The sequence below is a fragment of the Opisthocomus hoazin genome, chromosome Z (assembly GCF_030867145.1).
Source record: "Opisthocomus hoazin isolate bOpiHoa1 chromosome Z, bOpiHoa1.hap1, whole genome shotgun sequence".
Classification (NCBI taxonomy): Eukaryota; Metazoa; Chordata; class Aves; order Opisthocomiformes; family Opisthocomidae; genus Opisthocomus; species Opisthocomus hoazin.
This window is the reverse complement of record NC_134454.1, coordinates 20,687,631-20,709,992: the sequence shown is the minus strand read 5'-3', so window position 1 is coordinate 20,709,992 and position 22,362 is coordinate 20,687,631. Positions and strand designations below refer to the sequence as shown.

At 37.8% G+C, this 22,362-nt stretch overlaps 1 protein-coding gene across 40 annotated transcripts in view; it reads left to right on the top strand.

Annotated features, from left to right (window-relative positions):
- The window catches only part of PTPRD (protein tyrosine phosphatase receptor type D), a 1,391,241-nt gene that overhangs the window by 1,271,588 nt on the left and 97,291 nt on the right, over positions 1–22,362 (top strand). For 23 of the 40 annotated variants that reach the window (XM_075446987.1, XM_075446992.1, XM_075447013.1 and 20 more), the window contains 5 exons: positions 356–456; positions 1,329–1,588; positions 6,244–6,334; positions 12,545–12,754; positions 16,657–16,817. In XM_075446987.1, the coding sequence (XP_075303102.1) occupies positions 356–456; positions 1,329–1,588; positions 6,244–6,334; positions 12,545–12,754; positions 16,657–16,817 (823 nt within the window). The remainder of the gene's footprint in view (positions 1–355; positions 457–1,328; positions 1,589–6,243; positions 6,335–12,544; positions 12,755–16,656; positions 16,818–22,362) is intronic. The other 17 variants (XM_075447021.1, XM_075447020.1, XM_075447025.1 and 14 more) reach the window with 1 other exon arrangement.

Here is a 22,362-nt window from a genome sequence, read left to right as displayed (position 1 = left end):
AAATAAAACTGACTGGTCCATTCATAAAAATAGGTCATCAAACCCAAAAGGTAAAGTATATAAATCTTAATATGTTTTGGATGCCTTAGAATTCAGTTGTCCCTTGCCAAGCAAGTTCTGGCTAACATCTTCACAATTTTTTCAGGTAAGGAAAATGTACATGTTGGGTTGTCACTAGATAAGAGTGAGAATGAATTAAAATGTGGTATTTAAATATGAGGAAACAGGTAGGAGAATGGAATCCTTGTTGTGCTTTGACCTAAATGGAAAGCTAATGCTCCAAGGTAGCAGTGGAAATCTGACAAGACCTAAGCTCCAAGATGTTGTTTATATACATTGTTTCTTTTTTTTCCAGCAGTGTTTGCAAAAAATTTTCATGTTAAAGCAGTAATGAAGACTTCTGTTTTGCTGTCCTGGGAAATTCCAGAAAATTACAATTCAGCCTTGCCTTTTAAAGTGAGTTACTTTCCATTTGTAAGAGAGAAAATACAGAAACTAGCGGATGTCATTCACCAGGTTAAGTAGCTTACTGAACATGTGGAATTTTTTTGTGTTTAAGATTTCAAACTAATCAGCAATATTGACCCAAGCTGCTAAATTCAGTAGTTTGGCAGTATGAGTTTTCCACTGTTGAGCAATATTTGCAAGTCAGGCTCAGACTGGTTATTACACGTGGTATGAACACCTTGCTAATTTGTAGTTTGTTGCTACTGTGTTTTAGAGAAAACAACAAAAGAAAAGAATAATTTTCTTCTTGGTTTTGGTCATTTCTGTAGTGACTGTAACAGAGTACCATTTCGGTTTCTCTCTCATCACATTTACGACAACACATTTTTGTGTTATAACTCTTTGACTCCACTAACTATAGCATTAGCCAGATAAAGAGACTCAGTGTGACCTGTAGTCTGGCTGGCATTTCTTCTGCATCATTCTTCCTCACTTGTGTCATCTCAGGCAGTGGTGAGTGAAGAGCAGTGTTTTATGAACTAAATGTTGCAAAAACCTTTCTGAATAAGGACTATGAATGAAAAGTCAAGGTACCTTTAACAACAGGTGTGCCTTGGTATAAATGCTGGGTTCAGGCAAAAGTACTGAATCTGAATAAGTGAAACTGGACACTCCTTAAGCTTAAATTAATGTGGTTCTTTTTTTCCCCTGAAATTGAGAAGTTTAATTGCAGTAGTAAATTCAGTACTATCTTACAGCCTAAAATGCCCAGTAACTTTCATTTTAAATTTGTAGCTAAGTCCATTCCTGAATTCAGTGTGGCAGTATCAGTTGCCTTCTCTTAGTAACCAAAACCACGTTCAATTTATATATTAACTCAGATCCTTTATGATGATGGGAAAATGGTGGTGGAGGTTGATGGACGTGCTACTCAAAAGCTGATCACTAACTTGAAGCCAGAGACATCATATTCATTTGTGCTGACAAACAGAGGGAATAGTGCTGGGGGTCTTCAGCACAGAGTCACAGCAAAGACTGCACCAGATGTGCTTCGGACCAAGCCAGTCTTCATTGGAAAGACCAACTTAGATGGCATGATAACTGTGGAACTTCCAGAAGTACCTTCAAATGAGAATATAAAGTGAGTGCATGAATGATACACTGTTGTTATGATTATTCTTACTATTAATAAAATCTAGAGCTGTGGTTGTGGGCCAGGGCTTTATTTTTCGTAACGGTACAGTGACTACAGCACTCTGCAATAGTATTTGACTAATATTGGACTAATATTTGGCAATACTAAACTGGTAGTTGCTGTTGACTTTCTGGAGGGACAAAAGGCCTTGCAGAGGGATCTAGATAGATTGGCGCATTGGATAATCATTAATGACATGAAATTTAACAAGATCAAGTGCCAGATTGTGTTGTTAAGGTACTTGAATGCGTCCAGTGGAGGGCAACAAAGCTGGTGAAAGGGCTGGAAGGCATATCCTGTGAGGAGTGGCTAAGGGCTTTAGGCTTGTCTAGTTTGGAGAAAAGGAGGCTGAGGGGCGACCTCATTGCTCTCTGCAGCTTCCTGAGGAGGGCAAGTGGAAAGGGAGGTGCTGAGCTCTGCTCCCTGGTATCCAGTGATGGGACACGTGGGAGTGGTTGAAAGCTGTGTCATGAGAGAGGGTGGTCACACCCTGGAACAGGCTTCCAGGTGGTCAATGCCCCAGGCCTGTCAGTGTTTAAGAGGCATTTGAACAATGCCTTGAACGACATGCTTTAGCTTTTGGTCAGCCCTGAAGTGATCGGGTAGTTGGACTAGACGATTGTTGTAGGTCCTTTCCAACTGGAACTATTCTACAAGTTTGTCACTTGGCCAAGTATAGAAGACTGAGAAAAATCTAGATGAAAATATATGGAGGAGGATAGTCCTTCAGTTTATAGTTGTTTCTTAGAGTACTTTTGTGTCTCAGCACTGATTTCAAATAGCAAAGAGGGATTAAGGAAGACGGTTGTATTTTGAACAATGTACCCTCTCACAAAGAATGGATAATCCATCGATGGGTAGCTGCCCTGCTGCAGCACCTTGAGGTACTCAGACTCAGTCATTCCAGAATGACATGGAATTTTAAAGAACTGTTGCTGCACTTACATTAATTCAGGTTAATTAAATCTGAAGTTTTTTATTAAAAGAAAAATCTCAGGACCTCTCCACTTGTCCCAGAAAGAAAACAGGAGATTATGCTGAAAAATTTGGCAGAAAGTTTGCTAGAGGTTACTTAAATTTTGGGGGGAACGGTGCTGTGGAGATTTAAACAGCAGAAATAGGACTAAAGAGCTGACAGCACACGGTTAGCAGGGATTAGAAAGGTTAGACAATAAAGATTTGCCAAGAAAACGTGAAGCAATCTTGAAGTACAATCAATATGTGTTATTTCTCTGCTTATAGTGATTCTTGTTGGTCCATAAGGTTCCCATGTGTGATGTAAAGGAAATGGGGAGGAAAATGAGCAAGTCATTAAATACTGTTGGGGATTAAACTTGTCCTCTCCCTGGTGGACTTTTACTGACAGCTTTGTAGAAAGCTGCTGCGCTTTTTCATTACTGACTGAGGATTTTGAGGCAGGTGAGGTCAAGAAAGAAATGGCTTTAAGACATTAAAAGGATAAAAACTGAAAAATGTAGCCATTTTCATTACATTGAGTAAGATGCGGTCAGTTACAAATGCAGCTAAGGAAGACTGAAGATGGAATGAGTCAAAAAAGGTTTATGAAGGAGAGCCTTCACAGAGAAAGAAGTGCAAGGTAGCTGGTCAAACAATAGCAGAAGGTAGCAGTGGAAAAAAGAGCCAGTGCCCTTCCGTTTATGTAGTGTGAAAAAATGAAAGAGGTTAAGTGACATGAGGAAAGAAGGGTACATTAAACCTATGGGGTCCAACTGCCAATTTTGAAAATAATGTATCTCCTCCTTCGATATCTATTTCCTAAGAAGATGTGATTGGGCTTGAGACAGAAAAACAAAACAGGCATACCAAAGCAACTACATACTGAACAGAAAAATCTTACCTGATGATTGCTAGTGTAAGTAAGATTATTGCAGCTGCAGTCATTGTATGGGAAGAACAATTTTGTGTAATGATTATGTTGACATTTTTATAGTTGCTGTTCCTCTGTGGGTGCATTATATGCTCAGGATTGTCTCTAACTTCTTGTGAAGTCCTATACACTTAGAATCTTTCAACAACACTAATTACACAGAAGGTGAAACAGTTAATAGTTTGCTCTAATGACTTATAGGTGAATACTAATGGGATTGAGGGTAATGTTATAAGAGCCTTTGTAATTTATTAAAGATGGCAGAAGTAATTTTCTTTATTTCAATGTTTGATGGTGATACAACATAGAAATCAAAGCAGAACTCACCTTCTGCTAGGTAGAATGGATTTCTTTTGCTGGTGTCATCAGTGGACATCAGTGGATCATTTTCCTGTAGTATTTTGGGCAATCCAAAGCAGCTTTTATGTGTAAAGGACAGTTCATATTTCTCTGAATCTCTTCCATCTTTGCAAAGTCTTAGGTGAAGACAGAGGTTTATGGAAGACTTTGGCCTTTGTAATGCTCAGTAGTTCAAGCAATATCCAAGCAAACCCTCTCCCCCCTCCCCCTGAAAATCCTCAAAATAAACAAGCAAATAATAAAACATGTTTTTCAAGAGATGCTGCATCTTCTGCATTTAGCTAGAAATAACAGAACTTTGTTGTGCTTCATAATTTGCAGCACCGTATATTTACGTGAACAGTTTAATTTTTCTGCTTGCTATTGATGTACTTGTTCTTTCAGCTTTAAAATACTCTGTAAGTGCTGAAAGTCTTCATGGATGATCAAAGTTATGAGTGGGAGGTATGCATGAAGAAAGTGTGAAAGAGTGTGAAAGTAACATTTACATACTGCATGTTCCTTGATTGAAAAAAGCATGAACACTGTTAGCTTAAAAAAGAAAAAGAAGTAGAAGAAGAAAAAAGGACAAGGAAGAGGCTACTGTGCAGTTCATCCAGCATGTGTACCATCTATGTCTGAAAGACATATAGGGGCCAATTTTGGATTGTTTTTTGTCTTGATTCTGAGACATCTGTTAAAGAAAAGGTGTGTAGGTTGTAGTTATTCTGTACGTGGATAGATCAACATTCACTAGAATTTGTTATTTATGTAACCAAAGAATTTTAAAATACATACTCAGGTTTAAAATCTGGGTTCAGCCAGTCTTACTAGTTTTGAATAAGAACATCAGTGTAAAAGGTGATTTATCACATTGTTACCATAAGAATGCATGCTACAGATTTTATTTAGATAGCAGAATATGGCAAATGAGGAGCAGTTAAAAATCTATGGCCAACTCTTACTGTTTCCAGCACCTCCTGTTGGAGCTCAGCATTTCCACAAAGAAATTTCTCAAATTTCTTAACACAAGAATTAAGAAATATGTGCATTCACTACAGTAGTTAAAAATCCAAAGCTTTGTTATATTTCTTTTCTGGGAAGGAGGTTTAATCAAGAAGAGACCATTAAAATAGACAAATGACCTGTACTGGCATGGAGGAAAGATAGTTTACAGAGTCAGTTTAGACTGAGATAGTTTTTGATCAATTGCAAAGCAAATGCTTTTCTGTAGATTCTCTTTCTTTAATTACTTTAGGTTTTTCAGCTGAATTGAGTGAGGAAAATGAGTAATCAGTGCTGTAGAAGATTGAATAGGCTGTAAAAAATGACAGACTGGAAGAGAAGATGGTCCATGAGACTCTAAAATTATCCTCCATAATGGAGAGCCAGAGACACCTTCTTAATAAGCTCTGTTGTTACTAGAAACAAAGGAGAGCAGCTTCTTTCCCTCTCCTCTGAGATGGAGAGCGCTTGACTTTCTGACAAGTGTGTTTATCAAGATGTATATTATACCATTCTGGACGTCCTGCTGTTGCAATTCTACTGCTTCTTTCCTCTCGCTAATGTGAAATTATAGATCTGCCTGAGATGTATCCAGGCCTTTTGAAGGAAACAAGGAAAATATTATACTAGAAAGTATAATTTACTAGTCTCCATGGGGGGGAGGAGGAAGATATTTTCAGGAAAATGTTTCTGAGGAAAACTGATATATGTAATTTGCAAATCCTAGCTGTAAAGAGAGCATACATCAAACTCTCATGTCTATGACTGTGAACAGAATACGTAAGTAGATAAAGCTGATAGTGATTGATACTAAAAGTAAAGAGTGCGTGGGTGGAGTGTGTGCTATGTCTTCTTGATTTTCTGTTTATGATAATATTGGCATCAACAAACACATTATGTTAGCTTGCTGTTCTGTTTATATATGAAAATGGAGGAAGATGGGGTGATAATTGAGATTTAAATATATGGTAATATGTTTCAATTTAAGGGTTTCATGCTTTTTTTCCAGTGTAATGGTGGCAGGGCACAAATATCCAATGACTCTTGTATTTCAAATGAAATAATAAACTGCAGTCAAACATGTAGGCATTTTATAACATTGTAATTAAAAGTTTCTTATACATATTTATATGTTTACATGAAAAGGTAGGTAATTAGTGCCATTTGTTTGTCACATGCTTTACATTGGATGTGGTTTCAAGAGTGTGAATCTTTACAGCTATGTTTGGAAGGCTGCAGTGGCATGACGATGTGTAGAAGTTTGCTCTCAGCATACCCCTGTTCTCTTAAGTTCCTCTGAACAGACACTTACCGCATCTGTGTATTCCTTTTCCTTCAACTTCACTTTTTTCCAACTGTTCCCTTACAGAGGTTATTACATAGTTATTGTGCCTTTGAGGAGATTTCGTGGAAAGTTTATTAAACCGTGGGAGAGTCCAGATGAAATGGAACTAGACGAGGTACTGTATGTTTTTGTTGTCATCTTCTCCTTTATTAAAGAAACAGTCTTATTAGTGGTATGTGATTAACTGAATAGTTTTTTTATCAGGATATTTTATATTTGTATTTGAATTAGCCTGTGGGGACTGAAACAAAAGTTCAAATTACTTAAATTAGAAGACAATAAAGTCATTAAGTTCCAATAAGCACACAAAGTGTCTGATCTTTGTTGGCATTAGTATTTTATTCTTTTCCTATTGTAAAGCATAATGCAAAAGTGCAGGAGGTGAAATGAGTTGTCAGCAAAAGCTTAATCACCAATGATATGAACTCTAATAAAGGTCTGGTTCATTAGTGGGGTGTCTACTAAGCCTGTAACAAATGCTAAATTGCAATTTGCACTGCAATTCAACATTTGACCTTCTTGTGGTGTTTTTACCTCATTCTCACGTACTGTAATGCTTCTGGTTAGAAAACTCTTACAGTAGTCTCCATTCTGCTGACAGTTTTTGCTCAGAAATAAATTAATGAAGTAGGAAAGAGCAACATTGTGCCATCATAAAACACTCTAAATTATATTAATTTAAAAGGTGGAAGTACTTTCACTTTACGAATAAACTCAATAATACTAGAAATAAATTCATTATGTTATTGATATAGTAATAATTCCAGGAAGTATAGTGTCAGCATTCAGTCTTGTCTTCTGTTTTACTGAAGGACAATATAGCTCATGGGAGCTTGTCTTTCTTCTTTCAATCTCTAAATTTAGAATAATACTAGTATTTATCATAGTAAAGCTCTTTTGAGAGCCCTATATGGAAGCCCTGTACGAAAGATAGGTTGTGTTGTTATTGTTGTTACTGTATCTGGCTGGGATTATAGATCTCGTTCAGATGCTATGGTAATTTCTACATGTAATATCTCTGCAATTCGAAGACCAGTGGTCAAGGTCAGTTTCTTTACTCCTGATTTAGTGATCTTTTGACTGGATCCTGTCTATTCTTCCATTTTCTTTTGGTGGATTCAGGAGTTTTATGTTACAGAGATGCTTCACAATATGCCTCCCCATAATGCAATCATTGGGAAGTAATGATCATCTGCGAGCAATCACAGGGCTTTTTTTCCCTCCTCCCATTGACAAAATGGATGTTGATTTCAATGTTTGCACCAAAATGTAAGGAAAATACAGATCTTCAGCAAACTTAGCACTGCTATAGAAAGCTTTCAGAATATAAACAGAGGTCTTTCAGTCTTTAGTCTGTTTTCTGATCAGAAAAGGAAAGAAAAATATGTACAGCAACAGAAGAATCCTTAATCAGAAGATTAAAAACAACTGTTCAGAGGAAGGCATGGTTGTCGTTACTGCTGACTAACTGATCGAAGCTTGTGTTTCCTCTTGACCAGTTTCGTTTATGTGATCATCTCATTGTATTCAACTACAGCAATGACTTGCTTTGATCTATTAACTTCTTCCCTTTAATGGAACATGGATTGTAAATGCCATCAACTCATGAACATAGTCCTATGTAATATCAAATATGGTTAAATAGTAAAACTCTGACAGCAAGATCCATACAATAATGGAAAACGGATTTAATATTACCACTCACTTTTAACATCCACAGACTCTAGTCACATTCAGCAGCATTAACAGATTGAAGGATAGGTGCCGGATGACATTGAACTTTGTGGCAATTAAATTCTACGGGTCCTGCTGATTCCCATAACAAAGGGTCATTTTAATCATCCCACAAATTGTGGTGCATTAATCTGTATAACAGATTGATAAAGTGCATTTATTAATTCAGAAATATTTGGGTCAGGATGGGTTGTTTCCCACTTCTACTAGTATAATTGAGACCACATTGTAGAATTAGTGGTGGAAGAAATAAGATATGCATTGACCGGAAAATGAAAATTATTTCTGATAAAGAAGTAAAAACCTTGATACATGTTTTACCATTGCCGCCAAAACATGTAGTGAGTACTGAGTAGGGAAAAAATCAAAAGCTGGCAGCATGCTAGCTCATCCAGTTTTTATTACTTAAAAGACTATTTTACTTCCAGCTTTAGGAAATACATGCATATTGTTATTAGGTGTACTACTCCTGTTAAACATGTCAAAGCAGTGGCACAATAAAGAAATTTGGAAAAAAACCCACAAAAACTAACCACACTACTCTCTGAGCAAATAGTTCCTGATGGTCAAGTGAAGATACTTGTGTGTATCTTTTTTTAGTACAGTCTTGGGTATCTGGCTAGTATCAGAAAGGGTTGGGCAAAAGATTTGCCAGAGAAGTATGTTCCAAATACTTTGCTTAGATTGTCAGGAAAAAAAGGTATTTGCTGAAAACATGGCTCTGGGCTGTTAACTCCAGTACATAACTGACCCGTCCAAAAGACTCTCCAGCTTTGTTGTAGTTACCTAATCTTCCTGAGTCCTTGAATCTCAGTTCTGAAAGAAACTGAGAGATGCAGAGTCTTAAAAGAGCAAACAATGGACTAGATATTGTCTATATGAATATCATAGTTATTAGAGATACAATCCTTTTTTTATTAACTCAGAATTTCATTTTGAATATCATGAGATCTAGTGACTTTGAATAGATATGTCATGCAAATAAATGAAATATACACAAATATTATGATTTGCAGTAACTGTTACCTAGTAGGATTATGTTAGATTTGTAAGCAATAAAATCTAAATAAAAGCCTGTGTGTTAAGTCTTAAATCAATTCGGTAATTTTATTTAAATCCTAGTATAAAGTACAACAGGAGATATGTGTGCAAGTAATGATATTTGGCAACAACCCTATTTATATATGAAATATAAATGAGGCCAAAGGTTCACCTGAGGTCTATTCAGTCACAGGTAATCAATGTCATAGACAAAATTTTTATTTACATGCAAACACACAGAAGTTTAGCAGGCCTGAGGTGATGAATAACCATCTTTGAAAAAGATGAACACATTTTGTTTGACTCAATTTTTTTGGCAAAATTAACTTTTAACACTCATAGCCAAAACTCAGTTTCTGATTAGTCACTGTAATACAGTACTTCAGCATTGCTATCTGTTAAATATATTCATTTTATGTTCCTAATTCAAATGCAAGAAATAATTAAAATGAAACATTTTTTTCCCCTTTCAATATTAGTCTGATTTTGATTTGCAGTACCTGTGGAGTATTTTGACATTTTATTATGAGTTATTTAAAATCTAAATTGTAAATATAGTGTCATCTAGAAACACACAATAAAGAATGTATGTGAGTTAGCCATGCGAATAACTTTAAATTCTAGTGGAAACTGGACCCATAAATGAAAAGGGATGGCTTAAGCCATGTAGCTCTGCTTATACTGCAGTCCTTACAGCTCCTGACTTCAAGTTAGTATATATATCATATTGTTATTACCTGAATATGTACGTTTGTGTTTCAGCAGACTTCAGTGTAGTCAGTGCTCAGCCCTCTGCATAGCTGTTATTGTCTTTATAAAAGATAGCTTCATATAGATACTAACTTTTCACAGAATGCTTCCATCAGCAGATCTTGTAAGGGCTGAAGCAACTTGGAACAAACTTTGATTAGTCTCTGCCTCATGTTCTGCCTTCAGTAACTCTACCTGGGGCATAGGAAGCTACCAACAGATGTGAGAGTCACCTTCAGTAGAGCAACTAAATAGAAATCTTCTTAATATTACAGTTCTCTACTGCCCTCATTTTTATACCATGCAAATTTACTCTAGCTGCTCATTAAACTGTTTAGGAAGAATGAAAGAGAAATATGGACTGCTGACTATAATAGAATCCTTGAGTAATGAATAAGGATTTCTAGTCTCAAATTACGTCCAGTGCTTTTTAGCTCAGGGGATCCAACGCAGTGTACCAGCTTTTGTGTTGCAACATAGAAACTGATAGTTAAATGAATGTAAAATCTCTGCAACAAAAAACAGACCCAGCGTTAGAGCTGGAAAGCAGTTGACTGTGTAGGTCTTTGAAGGGAGAACATCCAAATGCCATCAATGTTAAGGAAGATTGGATCCAAGTGGTACAGGTTGCTTCCGTGTCTGTGTGTAGCCAGCATTTAAAATATGTACTTCAATGAGAAGGAGCATTAAAGTAATGAAAATATATAGCGATTTATTTATAATAAAATATATTTAATCTCTTTTTTTACTGATCTCTATCTAGCTCTGGAGATCTGTCTCCTCCTAACAAAGAAGTTTGTGCTAATCTATTTTATTAGCACTGTTTCTGTGCTGAAAAGCTTGAAATAGCTGTGTGACCTTGGAAAAATTTATGATTGAAGTCTGAGACTATAGGACATTGAATAAATTTCATAGGTGAAAAATGAGAGGAACCATAAAAAGACCTTAGAAGTCATCACTTACCACCTAGGAAAAGTTTAGGCTCCTTGTAATCAAATCAAATTAATATTTGTTGAATGCCACTGTATCTAAAGTGATAAAAGATACTGAACAAGCATTTGTCTGATGTAATAAGTAATGCGTCAATGGCTTATACTAGCTGGGCTTATGTTCCTTCATTAGTTAGCGTATGTTTTACAAGTTTGAGCCTAGCATCTAGTCTAGTTGTGAATGTGCTGATGTAAAATTTAACTTTGTTCATCAGAAGAAATATTTTATGAAACAAGGAAAAGTTACATTTTGAAAGTCAGATTAGGTAGTTAAAATATGAAGTGTGGGTTGCATAGGATAGTGTGGCAGATGCTATTTTGTAGTCTAGCAGTAGAAAAGTTGCCTTACATATTGACTCCTATTACCAATTGATTGTATAGTGTTGTACAAAACATGAAGAATACAACCTTTGGTGCTTTTGGTCAAATAAAATGGCAGTCAATTTCAGATTTGGGATGGAAGGTATGTTTACAGATCGCTTCCATAAACTTTTCTGTACTTCATTTACTGTTTGTGAAGCACGTTGGAAAGCACTGTTTTCCTCAGGAATTTAGTATTGCCAAAGTGCTTTGCAGTCCTCGTGTTAGGGGAAAAAAAAAAAGCTATTCGTAGCTACTTTGTATTGAGTTGTGTGTGTTTCAGAGTTACTAGAAAATGTGTAAAATAATATAAACTCATTTTTAAAATCAGGATTATTTTTTTTTTTTTCAGTTTTGTAGTTTTCCTTCCTGGTTTTTCAATAATTACATCATGTGACTTACTAAGCTTTGTGCTATCAAACAGGAGATAAGGAATTAACTTGCATATTCGTAAGAAGGGACAAAATATTATGCATTAGGGAAGTGATTGTCCCTTTGAACTCAGCACTGGTGATGCCACACCTGGAATACTGTGCTGAGTTTTGGGCCTCTCAGTGCAAGAAACACATGGAGGTGCTGGAGCACATCCGAAGAAGAGCAAGGAAGCTTGTGGAGGGTCTAGAGGAGAAGTCTTATGAGAAGCAGCTGAGGGAATTGGGGTTGTTCAGCCTGGAGAAAAGGAGGCTGAGGGAAGACCTTATCGCTCTCCACAATTGCCTGAAAGGAGGTTGTAGTGAGGTGGGTGTTGTCGCTTCTCTCAAGTAACAAGTGATAGGACAAGAGGAAATGGCCTCAAATTGCATCAGGGGAGGTTCAAATTGGACATTAGGAAAAATGTCTTCACCAAAAAGGTTGTCAAGCATTGGAACAGGCTGCCCAGGGAAGTGGTTGAGTCACCATCCCTGGAGGTATTTAAAAGACATGTAGATGTGATGCTTAGGGACATGGTTTAGTAGTGGACTTGGCAGTGTTACGTTAAGGGTTGGACTCGATGATCATGCCTTTTCCAACCTAAATGATTCTATGATTCTATTCTGTGACTGATTTCATGTATGTATACACACACATATATATGAGATATATGATATGATGTGTGTATATATATGTCCTCAGAGAAAATGCATTGCTTTGTTAGCTTCACTTGCCCCCAAAGAGACAACAATATCAGACACTGAAAACTGATCTAATTGTTTTTATGCTTCTGGGCAGTGCAATTGCTACCTGTATCTTACTGAACAAGGATGACAAGAAATTGGAATATTTTGCAAGAAATTGTTTGGTGATACTGATACGCCCCATGAAATGCAGATAAATTGTATTTTTGTAGTTCCTCGTCATGCATGAAATTTTCTCATTACATTGTCAATAAGTTGCATTAAAATTGTTTACGGTTATCTTTCTGTTCTTGCTTTCCTCTCTCTCTCTCTTTTTCCCCTCGCTTCGTTCTAAAGCTACTTAAGGAGATAGCTAGGAAACGCAGAAGCATTCGTCTTGGGAGGGAAGTTGAATTAAAGCCATATATTGCGGCTCACTTTGAAGTTCTTCCTACGGAGTTCACGTTGGGGGATAAGAAGCATTATGGTGGCTTTGAGAATAAGCAACTGCAGAGTGGTCAAGAATATGTCTTCTTTGTGTTGGCTGTAATGGAGCACTCAGAATCTGTAAGTTAGTTAATACTTTTCAATTCCAAAATTACCTTTCCACAATCATGAAAAGATTTTTTCAATGCCTATTCCACTTCCCAAAAGCTATTTTTTACAGTATGTGTCAGAGAATCTCTAAAGTCAGTGTTTCCTTGCTTAGTTACAATGAATTCCTGGAATTCTTCTGCTGTGCTCATATCTTTATGTGTTACTTCCATGTATAACTGAAACCTAAGGATCACATTTTATTAGCTGTATCCTTTGAAAATTACATACTCTGCTATTTGAGATCATCGACACAGGTTGTGAGGCGTAAACTTCACAGCAGCATCTTTCTCAATATATTTAAAAGAGAGTTCCTCTCTTGCCTTAATATTACAATTTAGTAGTGTTGTTGGATACACAGAATTCTTGGAAAGATCCATTGAATCAGAGGGTTACATGATCACAGCTAGCCTCTTTAGTTACAGTCATTCCCTAACAACTTTATCCTTAAATCGTTAGAAAGTTACAAAAACAGTTCAATAGTAAGGAAAATTCCTGAGGTGAGCTAAATAATGAGCTGTCATTCCTCTTCATGTAATTCATCTTTTAGTTGTGTCCCTTTATGCTTGAGTTAATCTACTGCATGTAATATAGTTAAAAAAAAAAAAGACAAAAGTAGGACTGTTGAAAGAAGTTGCAATACACATTAACATTCTAACGTACAGTGTGTAATATGGTATCTTTCTAATTGGTACCTAAACCTGACAGATACGTTTGCTGACTCAACCACTTGAAACTACTACACCAATAATCTGAATTCTAGTTAAAGCTTCCAGTGTGTAACATTACAATTGCTTTCTTGATGTCAACGGAATTTGGCTAGTTAAGCACAATGAGAAAGTAGTCTTCTTCTCTGGAGATATTCATGACTCGCCTGGACAAGGTCCTCTGCAGCCTGCTGTAGGTGACCCTACTTCAACAGGGAGGTTGGACTAGATGACCCACAGAGGTCCCTTCCAACTCTGAACATTCTGTGATTCTATGAATACTTTTGGATACATAGCTTCATTTTAAAATAAAAGGTGCCTCCTGGAAGCTCTAACATACATCAGAAGTTGCCCCTTTACTTTTTGACAGTGGCTGTGTAGACAGATGTCCTGGATTTGGCCAGGACAGGGTTAATCTTCACCAGAAGCCAGGAAGGGACACAGCTGGGTGGGCTGACCCAAACTGGCCGAACAGAACAGGGTATGCGATACCATAGGACATCATGCTCGGCTCTGGGTCGGGGGAGCTGACCAGGGGAAGGCAGTCGCGGCTCAGGAGCGCGCGGGACATCGGGCGGTGAGAGTTGCTCTCTGCGTTTCACTGTTTTGTTTTGTATACTCTCCTTATCTGTATTGTTGTTGCTACTGTTCGCTTCATTCACTGTTCTGTTAAGCTGCTCTTATCCCGACCCACGAGGTTTTTGCCTTTTTCTTTCCATTTTCCTCCCCACCCCAGCAGGATGAGGGGCGATAGAGTGACCGCGTGGCCCTTTTGTTGTGGACCATGGGCCAAAACCATAACAACAGAGAATTCTGAAGGCACTGCATCAGAAAGGTTCAAACTAGAGAAAGTAAACAGCTTCTGGCTATTAAGTGAGATGGCCAAAAATCACGTGTCGGAAATTACCTGTACTTAAATTGATCTTTTCAATACAAAATACTGCTTCTCATTTATTTTTCTGTATTAATGGAGGCATTGGTCATTCATGTAACCCTAAGGTTACTACTTAGTTAGAAATCAGGATGAAAAAGGAGGAATAAATAGGGCTGTAAGCTTACAGTTGAAAAAGCTGGTATGGCAAAATATATCCCGGCATCTACTGCTGAAGATATCGAAAGGCATTACTAAATTTAGAGTATGGACAATATTTGGTTTAGCATGTCATCTGAAACATGTATGTGATGAAGTAGCATGAGGTAGTCACAGAACGTGCAGAGTTTGTAACGGTGAGTGAGCTTCAGCTCCCAGTGCTCCAGTGTATCTGCTCTTGGTATAGCTGGTTTTGTTCTAGAACTGTAGATCCTACTGGTGTATGAGTTGTAATTTGCAAGGGATGCTTTTCCCGATATTCAAAATACTTTTTACATAAAGTGTCTCCTTCAGAGAACACAAAATTTCTCTGCTGAATGGGAGAATGGAGAATTTGCTTTACAAGAGGGTATGGGGAGGTCAGAATTTGTTTAACTTAGTAAAATGGAAGCTGAGAGAGCTTATAATTACAGTCTATAAATATGTTAAGCATGTTATCAAGAGGAAGGAAAAAAAATCAACAGATAAATTTGCCAAAATAATAAATTAGTTTAAATTAGTCATTTATACACATAGATTGTAAATCAAAAACAAAATCATATGTAATGGAGAACAGATAGTAAGTGCTCATGCTGTTATCCTTTAGTATCCTCAGTATCCTTCTGTATCCCTTTCCAGGCATTTTTTCTGCCTGCTCTAAAGGAAGAGGCTAAATACGAAGTTTCTTACTGTAGCAGTGGACTTTTTTCTGTCTTTTGAGAATACTGAAGCTGGGAAAAAAAAAAAGTCAGCTCCGTTGTTTCAGGAATGGAACATTGAAATTCCTCAATTTCTAAACAGCAATCACAGACTTTTTAAAAGTTTGGTGCCAGATTTAATAAAAGAGTATCACATAACTGGACATTGTTGGTATGGGTACTAGCTTAGCACCAGCTACTGTAAGTGCTCAGCTTTGCCGGTCCTAATCCTATCTCTAACCTTAAACCCTGGCACTGTCATAACCCAGAGCCAAAGACAAGGCCAGATGAAGTGTAAAAAACCCTGTCTCCTTTGAGAACACTTGTCCTGGCTTAGGGCATCTTACACCGTACAGTGCAAACATGGTAAATGAAAACCAATCTCTTCTCCTGGTTATCTTATTCTGTCTTAGCTGGCATTCTAGATCTACTGCTGAATCAAGATTTTAAGTCCTTTGCAAGAGCTATAGTTACAATCCTAGTTTAGTGCTGGTGGAGACACTACAGCAAAGACAAGAAACAAGTACAAACCATTTCTCTGCTTCTGACTACTGTAGCTCAGAGTTCTTTGCACAATCCAGTTTTAGCACGCTGGCTTCTCAGCCTCTGCTGTCTGTAATTTTAACTCTACACTCAGCCATAGATCAGACATCTCAGGTCAGACTACAAGAGAAAAAACTTATTTTTCTGTTATCACAGGTCTTATCCTAGGCCAGCTAGCTTTACACCATCCAGTAAGGCAATGATTTTCAGCGCCTCTGATGGAACTCAGTTCTAGTTCCATCCCTAAGAAAGACTTTGAGTATTCAGCTTCCCTTCATGTTCTACAGTGGCTTCCCCTGTTTTTCAGTATTAAATTCAAGTGGTCTCCTCTTCTGTAAGAACACTGTCAGTTTTTGACTGATCAAAATGAACCCTACTATTGCCATAGGACCCTTTTCTAGGAAGCTCCTATATTCAGTCCCCTCTATTTTTACCTATAGTACTCTCATTCTTTTAGAGGTATCCTTTCATATCTTGCAGAAAGAAATAGTGTTAAGCTAAAATGAAACTAAATACAAAAAAAAACCAGAAATGAGTAACTGGTGAGTTATATTTCTTAGTTTCCTAATATTTCATTTTCTCACTCTCTGCTTAAGTTGCAAAGTGTTCTGTGAAGGACTGTGTTACCTCCTTTGTCTGCAGATCACTGCTAGTATGTGTAGCACAAAATAAAGATAGTAATAACAACACATTGTTCAGTTTGCAAGTTTATATACTGCCTGACTTGAAGATAAAAAGTATTTTTGCTTTCCTATGTTCAATGCATCATTATCTTGTATAGATTTATTTTAGATTTAGGATAATCAATATTTAAATACACTCCTTTGTCATTAAGTAAGATTTATTTTATTTGTGTAGACCATGTACGCAACCAGCCCATATTCTGATCCTGTTGTGTCGATGGATCTTGATCCCCAACCAATTACAGATGAGGAAGAAGGCTTGATTTGGGTTGTTGGTCCAGTTCTTGCAGTGGTGTTTATCATCTGTATTGTTATTGCCATACTTCTTTATAAAAGGTAAGTTTACCTTCTAGTTTTCCTACCAGGCGTGTAACTTTCTGCCATATTGGCCATTTTATAATACTGTTCCACACTGTCTTTTCTGTGCTATGGTATTAACTGTCATTGCTTTGGGATATTTCCTTATTTATTAATGGTTTACAGAACACTACAGAAATTTTAGTAGATTGACTGAAAGTTTCCAGTAATTACAGGAAGGTGGGTACATTTTTATGCTGATGACACTCGCATTTAAATGTTTTTTCCACTTTGCATACGTTTGTGAAGAAAATATGTGCCTGCATATAAATATGTATAGAATTCACACATTTGACTTTTTAAAACTTATTTTTAGATGTGTAATAGTAATACATTAGGGGTTACATTCAGCTTGATTTTAAATGTGATTTTCGTCTCCACTCAAGTAATTTGAGTTTTTACTTCTGACAGTCGGCCTCAATTTGGCAGTGTATCTATACGAATTTGAAGCTCTGAACTTTAAGATTAAAGAAACATCAGTAGCTGTTTTCTACTAATCTTGCAATGAGATCAGACTTCACTTATTCTTCTTTCACTGTCAATGACAGATGTGGGTTTGCTATTACACAAAGGACTTTACTCTCCTTTACAACACACTAGATGAAAACTGCGTATGATTCCTTAATTTACACTTAGCAGCCTTTTACAGTGTAAATGAGTTCACAGGGGTCAAGATAATAAATCAAAACCAAAGAATCAAACCCACAAAGTTTATTTTAATATTTAGATTTTGTTCGTAATATATTTTTAAAATATATTGATAGAGTATAATTAGGGAGTACTATAAAGATGCGGTGACCTTATTGGCGGGGGTGTGCGCTAGGGATTATTTTATTAAATGGAGTATGTCTTCTAAAACTAATGGCTATGATGCTATCACCTGCATGTAAATAATTAAATTCTGCTACCCTGTATGCTCTTCCCATCCCAAGTGTTTCCAGTTAGATACCTCTGAATTTGCCAGAGACCTGGCTTCAGGTTTTGGAAAGAGAGTCCTCTGTTCAGCAGTGAAAAACCAGTCCAGGGTTAGCCTGAGCTTTGGATTCCAAATACATACACATTTATAGAATGTTCTTTAGGTCTGTAATCATACAGCAGCGTAATACACAATCTGTTGCTTTCAGACATTATGTCTTCTGAAGGTTTCTATTACTGCCTACTGTCTCAGCCAATCTGGTTGATAAGCAACCAGTGAAACTCTGTTCATGTCTGTCTGTCACTTCAAAAGCTGACCATTAAAGATGTGCTAAAAGTAAAATACTCCTTTCTTCTGGTTATTTTGGAGTATTCAAAGTAAGACTTCTCCCATGCTACAAAAAAGAAAGGCCAAACAATGGCGTATAAAGCAGATGTGTAACTGCTTCTGGAAATATTCATTACATTTATGGAATCATAATAACAATCTTCAATTCTGTTATCAAAAAATTATAGGTATATTCCACAAATGACCAGGTAAATTTTTTTCATTAATAGTGTAAAGAGATTGTCATTCACTGAAAATGGGGGACACTTTTTCCATCTGTTATTTACTACTACTACTAAAACTGTTTGGACAAATGTCCATATGTATTTATTTATTTTTCTGTTTTCAACTATAAATTGTTAAACTGCACTGATTTGACATGTCACCTGTGAGAAATTATGACTGCATTTTAACCAGTCTATGGTCCTCTGTGAACTTTTCATTTCTGTAAAAAAAGTAATATGTAATTGGATTTTTTTTTTCTTAGACTATGCAAATTGTATGCAAGCTAACAGCTAGAGTGTGATAGCTTTACTGTCTGTAGAACAGCAGTAAGTAGACAATACAGTAGGGATATTCAGCATAGTGCTTTAAGAGAACAGTGAAATTTAATTTCTGAGTTAACTCTGTTAAAGGGAATTACTGTGACTACAGGAGCTGAACACAGTAAAAATATGCAATAAGCAGGAAAACAAGAAATTTTCAGGGATACAGGAATTTTTGTGAGTATATTCTAGAATATATTGGGGCATAAGTGCAACAGGTGTGATAGGGAGAAAATCATAGAATCATAGAATGGTAAAGGTTGGAAGGGACCTTAAAGATCATCTAGTTTCAATCCCCCTGCCATGAGCAGGGACATCTTCCACTAGACGAGGTTGCTCAGAGCTCCATCCAACCTGGCCTTGAACACTTCCAGGGAGGGGGCATCTACAGCTTCTCTGGGCAACCTGTTCCAGTGTTTCACCACTCTCATGGTGAAGGCATGAAAACATGCAAAAAATATAAAAAAGAGGAAGATTATTTTGGCAAATGTACAGTGGGAAGAAGATGACTGGGAAATGACCATGTCTTTTGAAGTGCGAAGGGTCGTAACTCAAATAATGGTCAGCTATGCTTAATTCCCTTTGTCCACAGAAGTCTTTATGAATAGATTTGGACCACCAGTCTCATGATTTACAATACTACTTTTACATTTTAGTTTCAATCATGGAGAAAGGATGACCACAGTTTCTAAAAGAATCATTTTAAAGGGAGAAGCCTTGCCCTCCTTTAAAACAGATGATATCACAGATACTGTGTATAAGTTGCATGGATTGGTGTGAAGCATAGTTAACTGTCCCAAAGAGTAGGAGTGCAAGTTTGGCTGCTTTATTATTTGTTGGTCAGTTTGTGTAAAGGTTATTGCTTCTGCATTTACTCTTCTTAAAATCTGAAAGCAAAGAAACTGCATAGAAAGATTTTTGGATCATATATTAGAAAGTAGCCTAAAGGTCATTGCAGCTTAGTACTTAACAGTAATAGATGGGTGAAATACTGAAAAGCATTTTTTGTTGCCATCAGATAGAGCTGGGCACAAACTGAGGCACAGGAAGTTCCGTCTGAACATGAGGAGGAACTTCTTCTCTCTGAGGGTGACGGAGCACTGGAACAGGCTGCCCAGGGAGGTTGTGGAGTCTCCTTCTCTGGAGATATTCAAGACCCGCCTGGACAAGGTCCTGTGCAGCCTGCTGTAGGTGACCCTGCTTCGGCGGGGGGGTTGGACTAGATGACCCACAGAGGTCCCTTCCAACCCCTACTATTCTGTGATTCTGTGATTCTGTAATATAATAACCAACATATTTGAGGCAATTAGTGTACTGTGTGCAGAAGATCTCACAGATGCACAGAACCAAAGGGTCCAACCTCTGGAGATTACCCCTTCCCAGGCCTGCTCAGAGCACAGCCAGCTACAGCAGGTTGCTCAGAGGCATGTCCAGGCAAGTTTCAGTATGTCCAAGAACGGAAACTCCACAACCTCTCTGGGCAACCTCTTCAAGTGTTCAACTATCCTCACAGCAAAAATTATTGTTATGAGTTACGGCTGAATTTCCTGTTTTTCTGGAGTTGATATCTTGGCAATCAGAACTGACTTAGCCAGTGACCAGTTCAGTGTTCTCTGTCATTGCAGCAGTGATATGACCCTGCAGTCATAGTGAAGGGAGATAGTTGTTTTGGAGCAGATCTTTAATCTATTGGACTTAAATCTAAACAATCCAATTTAGGGTTCCATGTAAATTAACTAAACATCACTTTCTTTTTGGTTGTATTCTTGCCCTCAAGAAAATAAAATTTTCGCTGGTTCAAACAAGGAGGAAAATATACAGCATAGTAAGATTTATATCCAAAATCTCAGACAAAGGCAAACACCCAGATACAGAGATGATGCAGGCTAAGTCTCCCCTAGAGGCAATGCCTAGCCATTATGAGGGCTGTTGGAGTCACAGTTTATATCTTAAGGTGGTTTTGGTAAAGCACTACATTCTGCAATCTACAGCTTAGGCAAACCTACAGTAAATCTTTTCAACTCGCTTTTGAATGTGTGATACGTCTTCAATTACACAGGATTTACATGGTTGGGAACCCAGTTAGTGAATGTTAAAGAGCTCTAGAAATTATTCAGTGTGTCTCACAAGCTGACAAACTAGAGAGCGCATGTCCCCATGAAGCATCCTTTTATACCTTTTTTTTTTGTCAACATATGAATTTATGTGGCCGTTCTTCTTGGGCTTTTAAAAATCACAGGTTCTCTATGGGCACAAACTGAGGCACAGGAAGTTCCGTCTGAACATGAGGAGGAACTTCTTCCCTCTGAGGGTGACGGAGCACTGGAACAGGCTGCCCAGGGAGGTTGTGGAGTCTCCTTCTCTGGAGATATTCAAGACCCGCCTGGACAAGATCCTGTGCAGCCTACTGTAGGTGACCCTGCTTCGGCAGGGGGGTTGGACTAGATGACCCACAGAGGTCCCTTCCAACCCCTACTATTCTGTGATTCTGTGATTCTGTGATTCTAATTTCAGCCTTTCGCTGATAAAAAGCAAAATTTTCCTCATTCTAGATCTTTCTAGTCAGGTTTGTTTGTGGAGTAGGTTTCCATTTGAAGGGAAAAGACATGAAAACCATCTTGACAGACTTTGTGGTGTTTGCTTTTATGAAGTACAGCTTTTTGATTTGGTTTAGAAGACAGGAGCCTAAGCTTGACTCTTATGAACACAGTGAACTTTGGCGCTCTGAATCAAACAATCATAGAACAGTTTGGGTTGAAAGGGACCTTGAAAGGTCATCTAGTTCAATCCCCCTGCAATGAGCTGGGACAACTTCAACTAGATCAAGTTGCTCAAAGCCCTGTCCAGCCTGACCTTGAATGTTTCCACAGATGGGGCATCTACCACTTCTCTGGACAACCTCTTTCCAGTGTTTGACCACCCTCATTGTACAAAATTTCTTCCTTACGTCTAGTCTGAATCTACCCTCTTTTAGTTTAAAACCATTGCGCCTTGTCCTATTGCAACAGGCCCTGTTAAAATGTTTGTCCCCATCTTTCTCTTAAGCCCCCTGAAAGGCTGCTATAGGGTCTCCCCGCAGCCTTCTCTTCTCCAAGATGAACAACCCCAACTTTCTCAGCCTTTGCTCATAGGAGAGGTGCTCCATCCCCCTGATCATTTTTGTGGCCATCCTCTGGACCCATTCCAACAGGTCCATGCTTTCCTGTGCTGAGGACTCCGGGAGGTGTCTCACCAGCACAGAGTAGAGTGGCAGAATCACCTCCCTTGACCTGCTGGCTACCTGCTGAATCTCGAGCTATAAGAAGAAACATGCTTTTAAGAGGAAAAACCAGATATTTAAAAAAGCACAGAAATTAAAATGGGGGAATCTTAAGTGATGATGAAGGGTTCTATAAAGATTTTTTCATAACTAGAGAGTAATCTGGTCATTGGAGACTCCAGGTTCTAAAAGTTTGTAGAATCTCTGTTTACTATGACCAGCAGCTATGCTGAAGCACATGGAGGACATGGAGGTGATTTGAGACAGCCAGCATGGCTTCACCAAGGGCAAGTCCTGCCTGACTTTCTGTGATGGTGTGACTGCATTAGTGAACAAGGGCAGAGCTATGGATGTATGTCTGGACTTCCTAAAGCCTTCGACACAGTCCCTCACAACCTCCTTCTCCCTAAATTGGAGAAATATGGATTTGATGGGTGAACTGTTCAGTGGCTAAGGAATTGATTGGAAAGCCGTAGC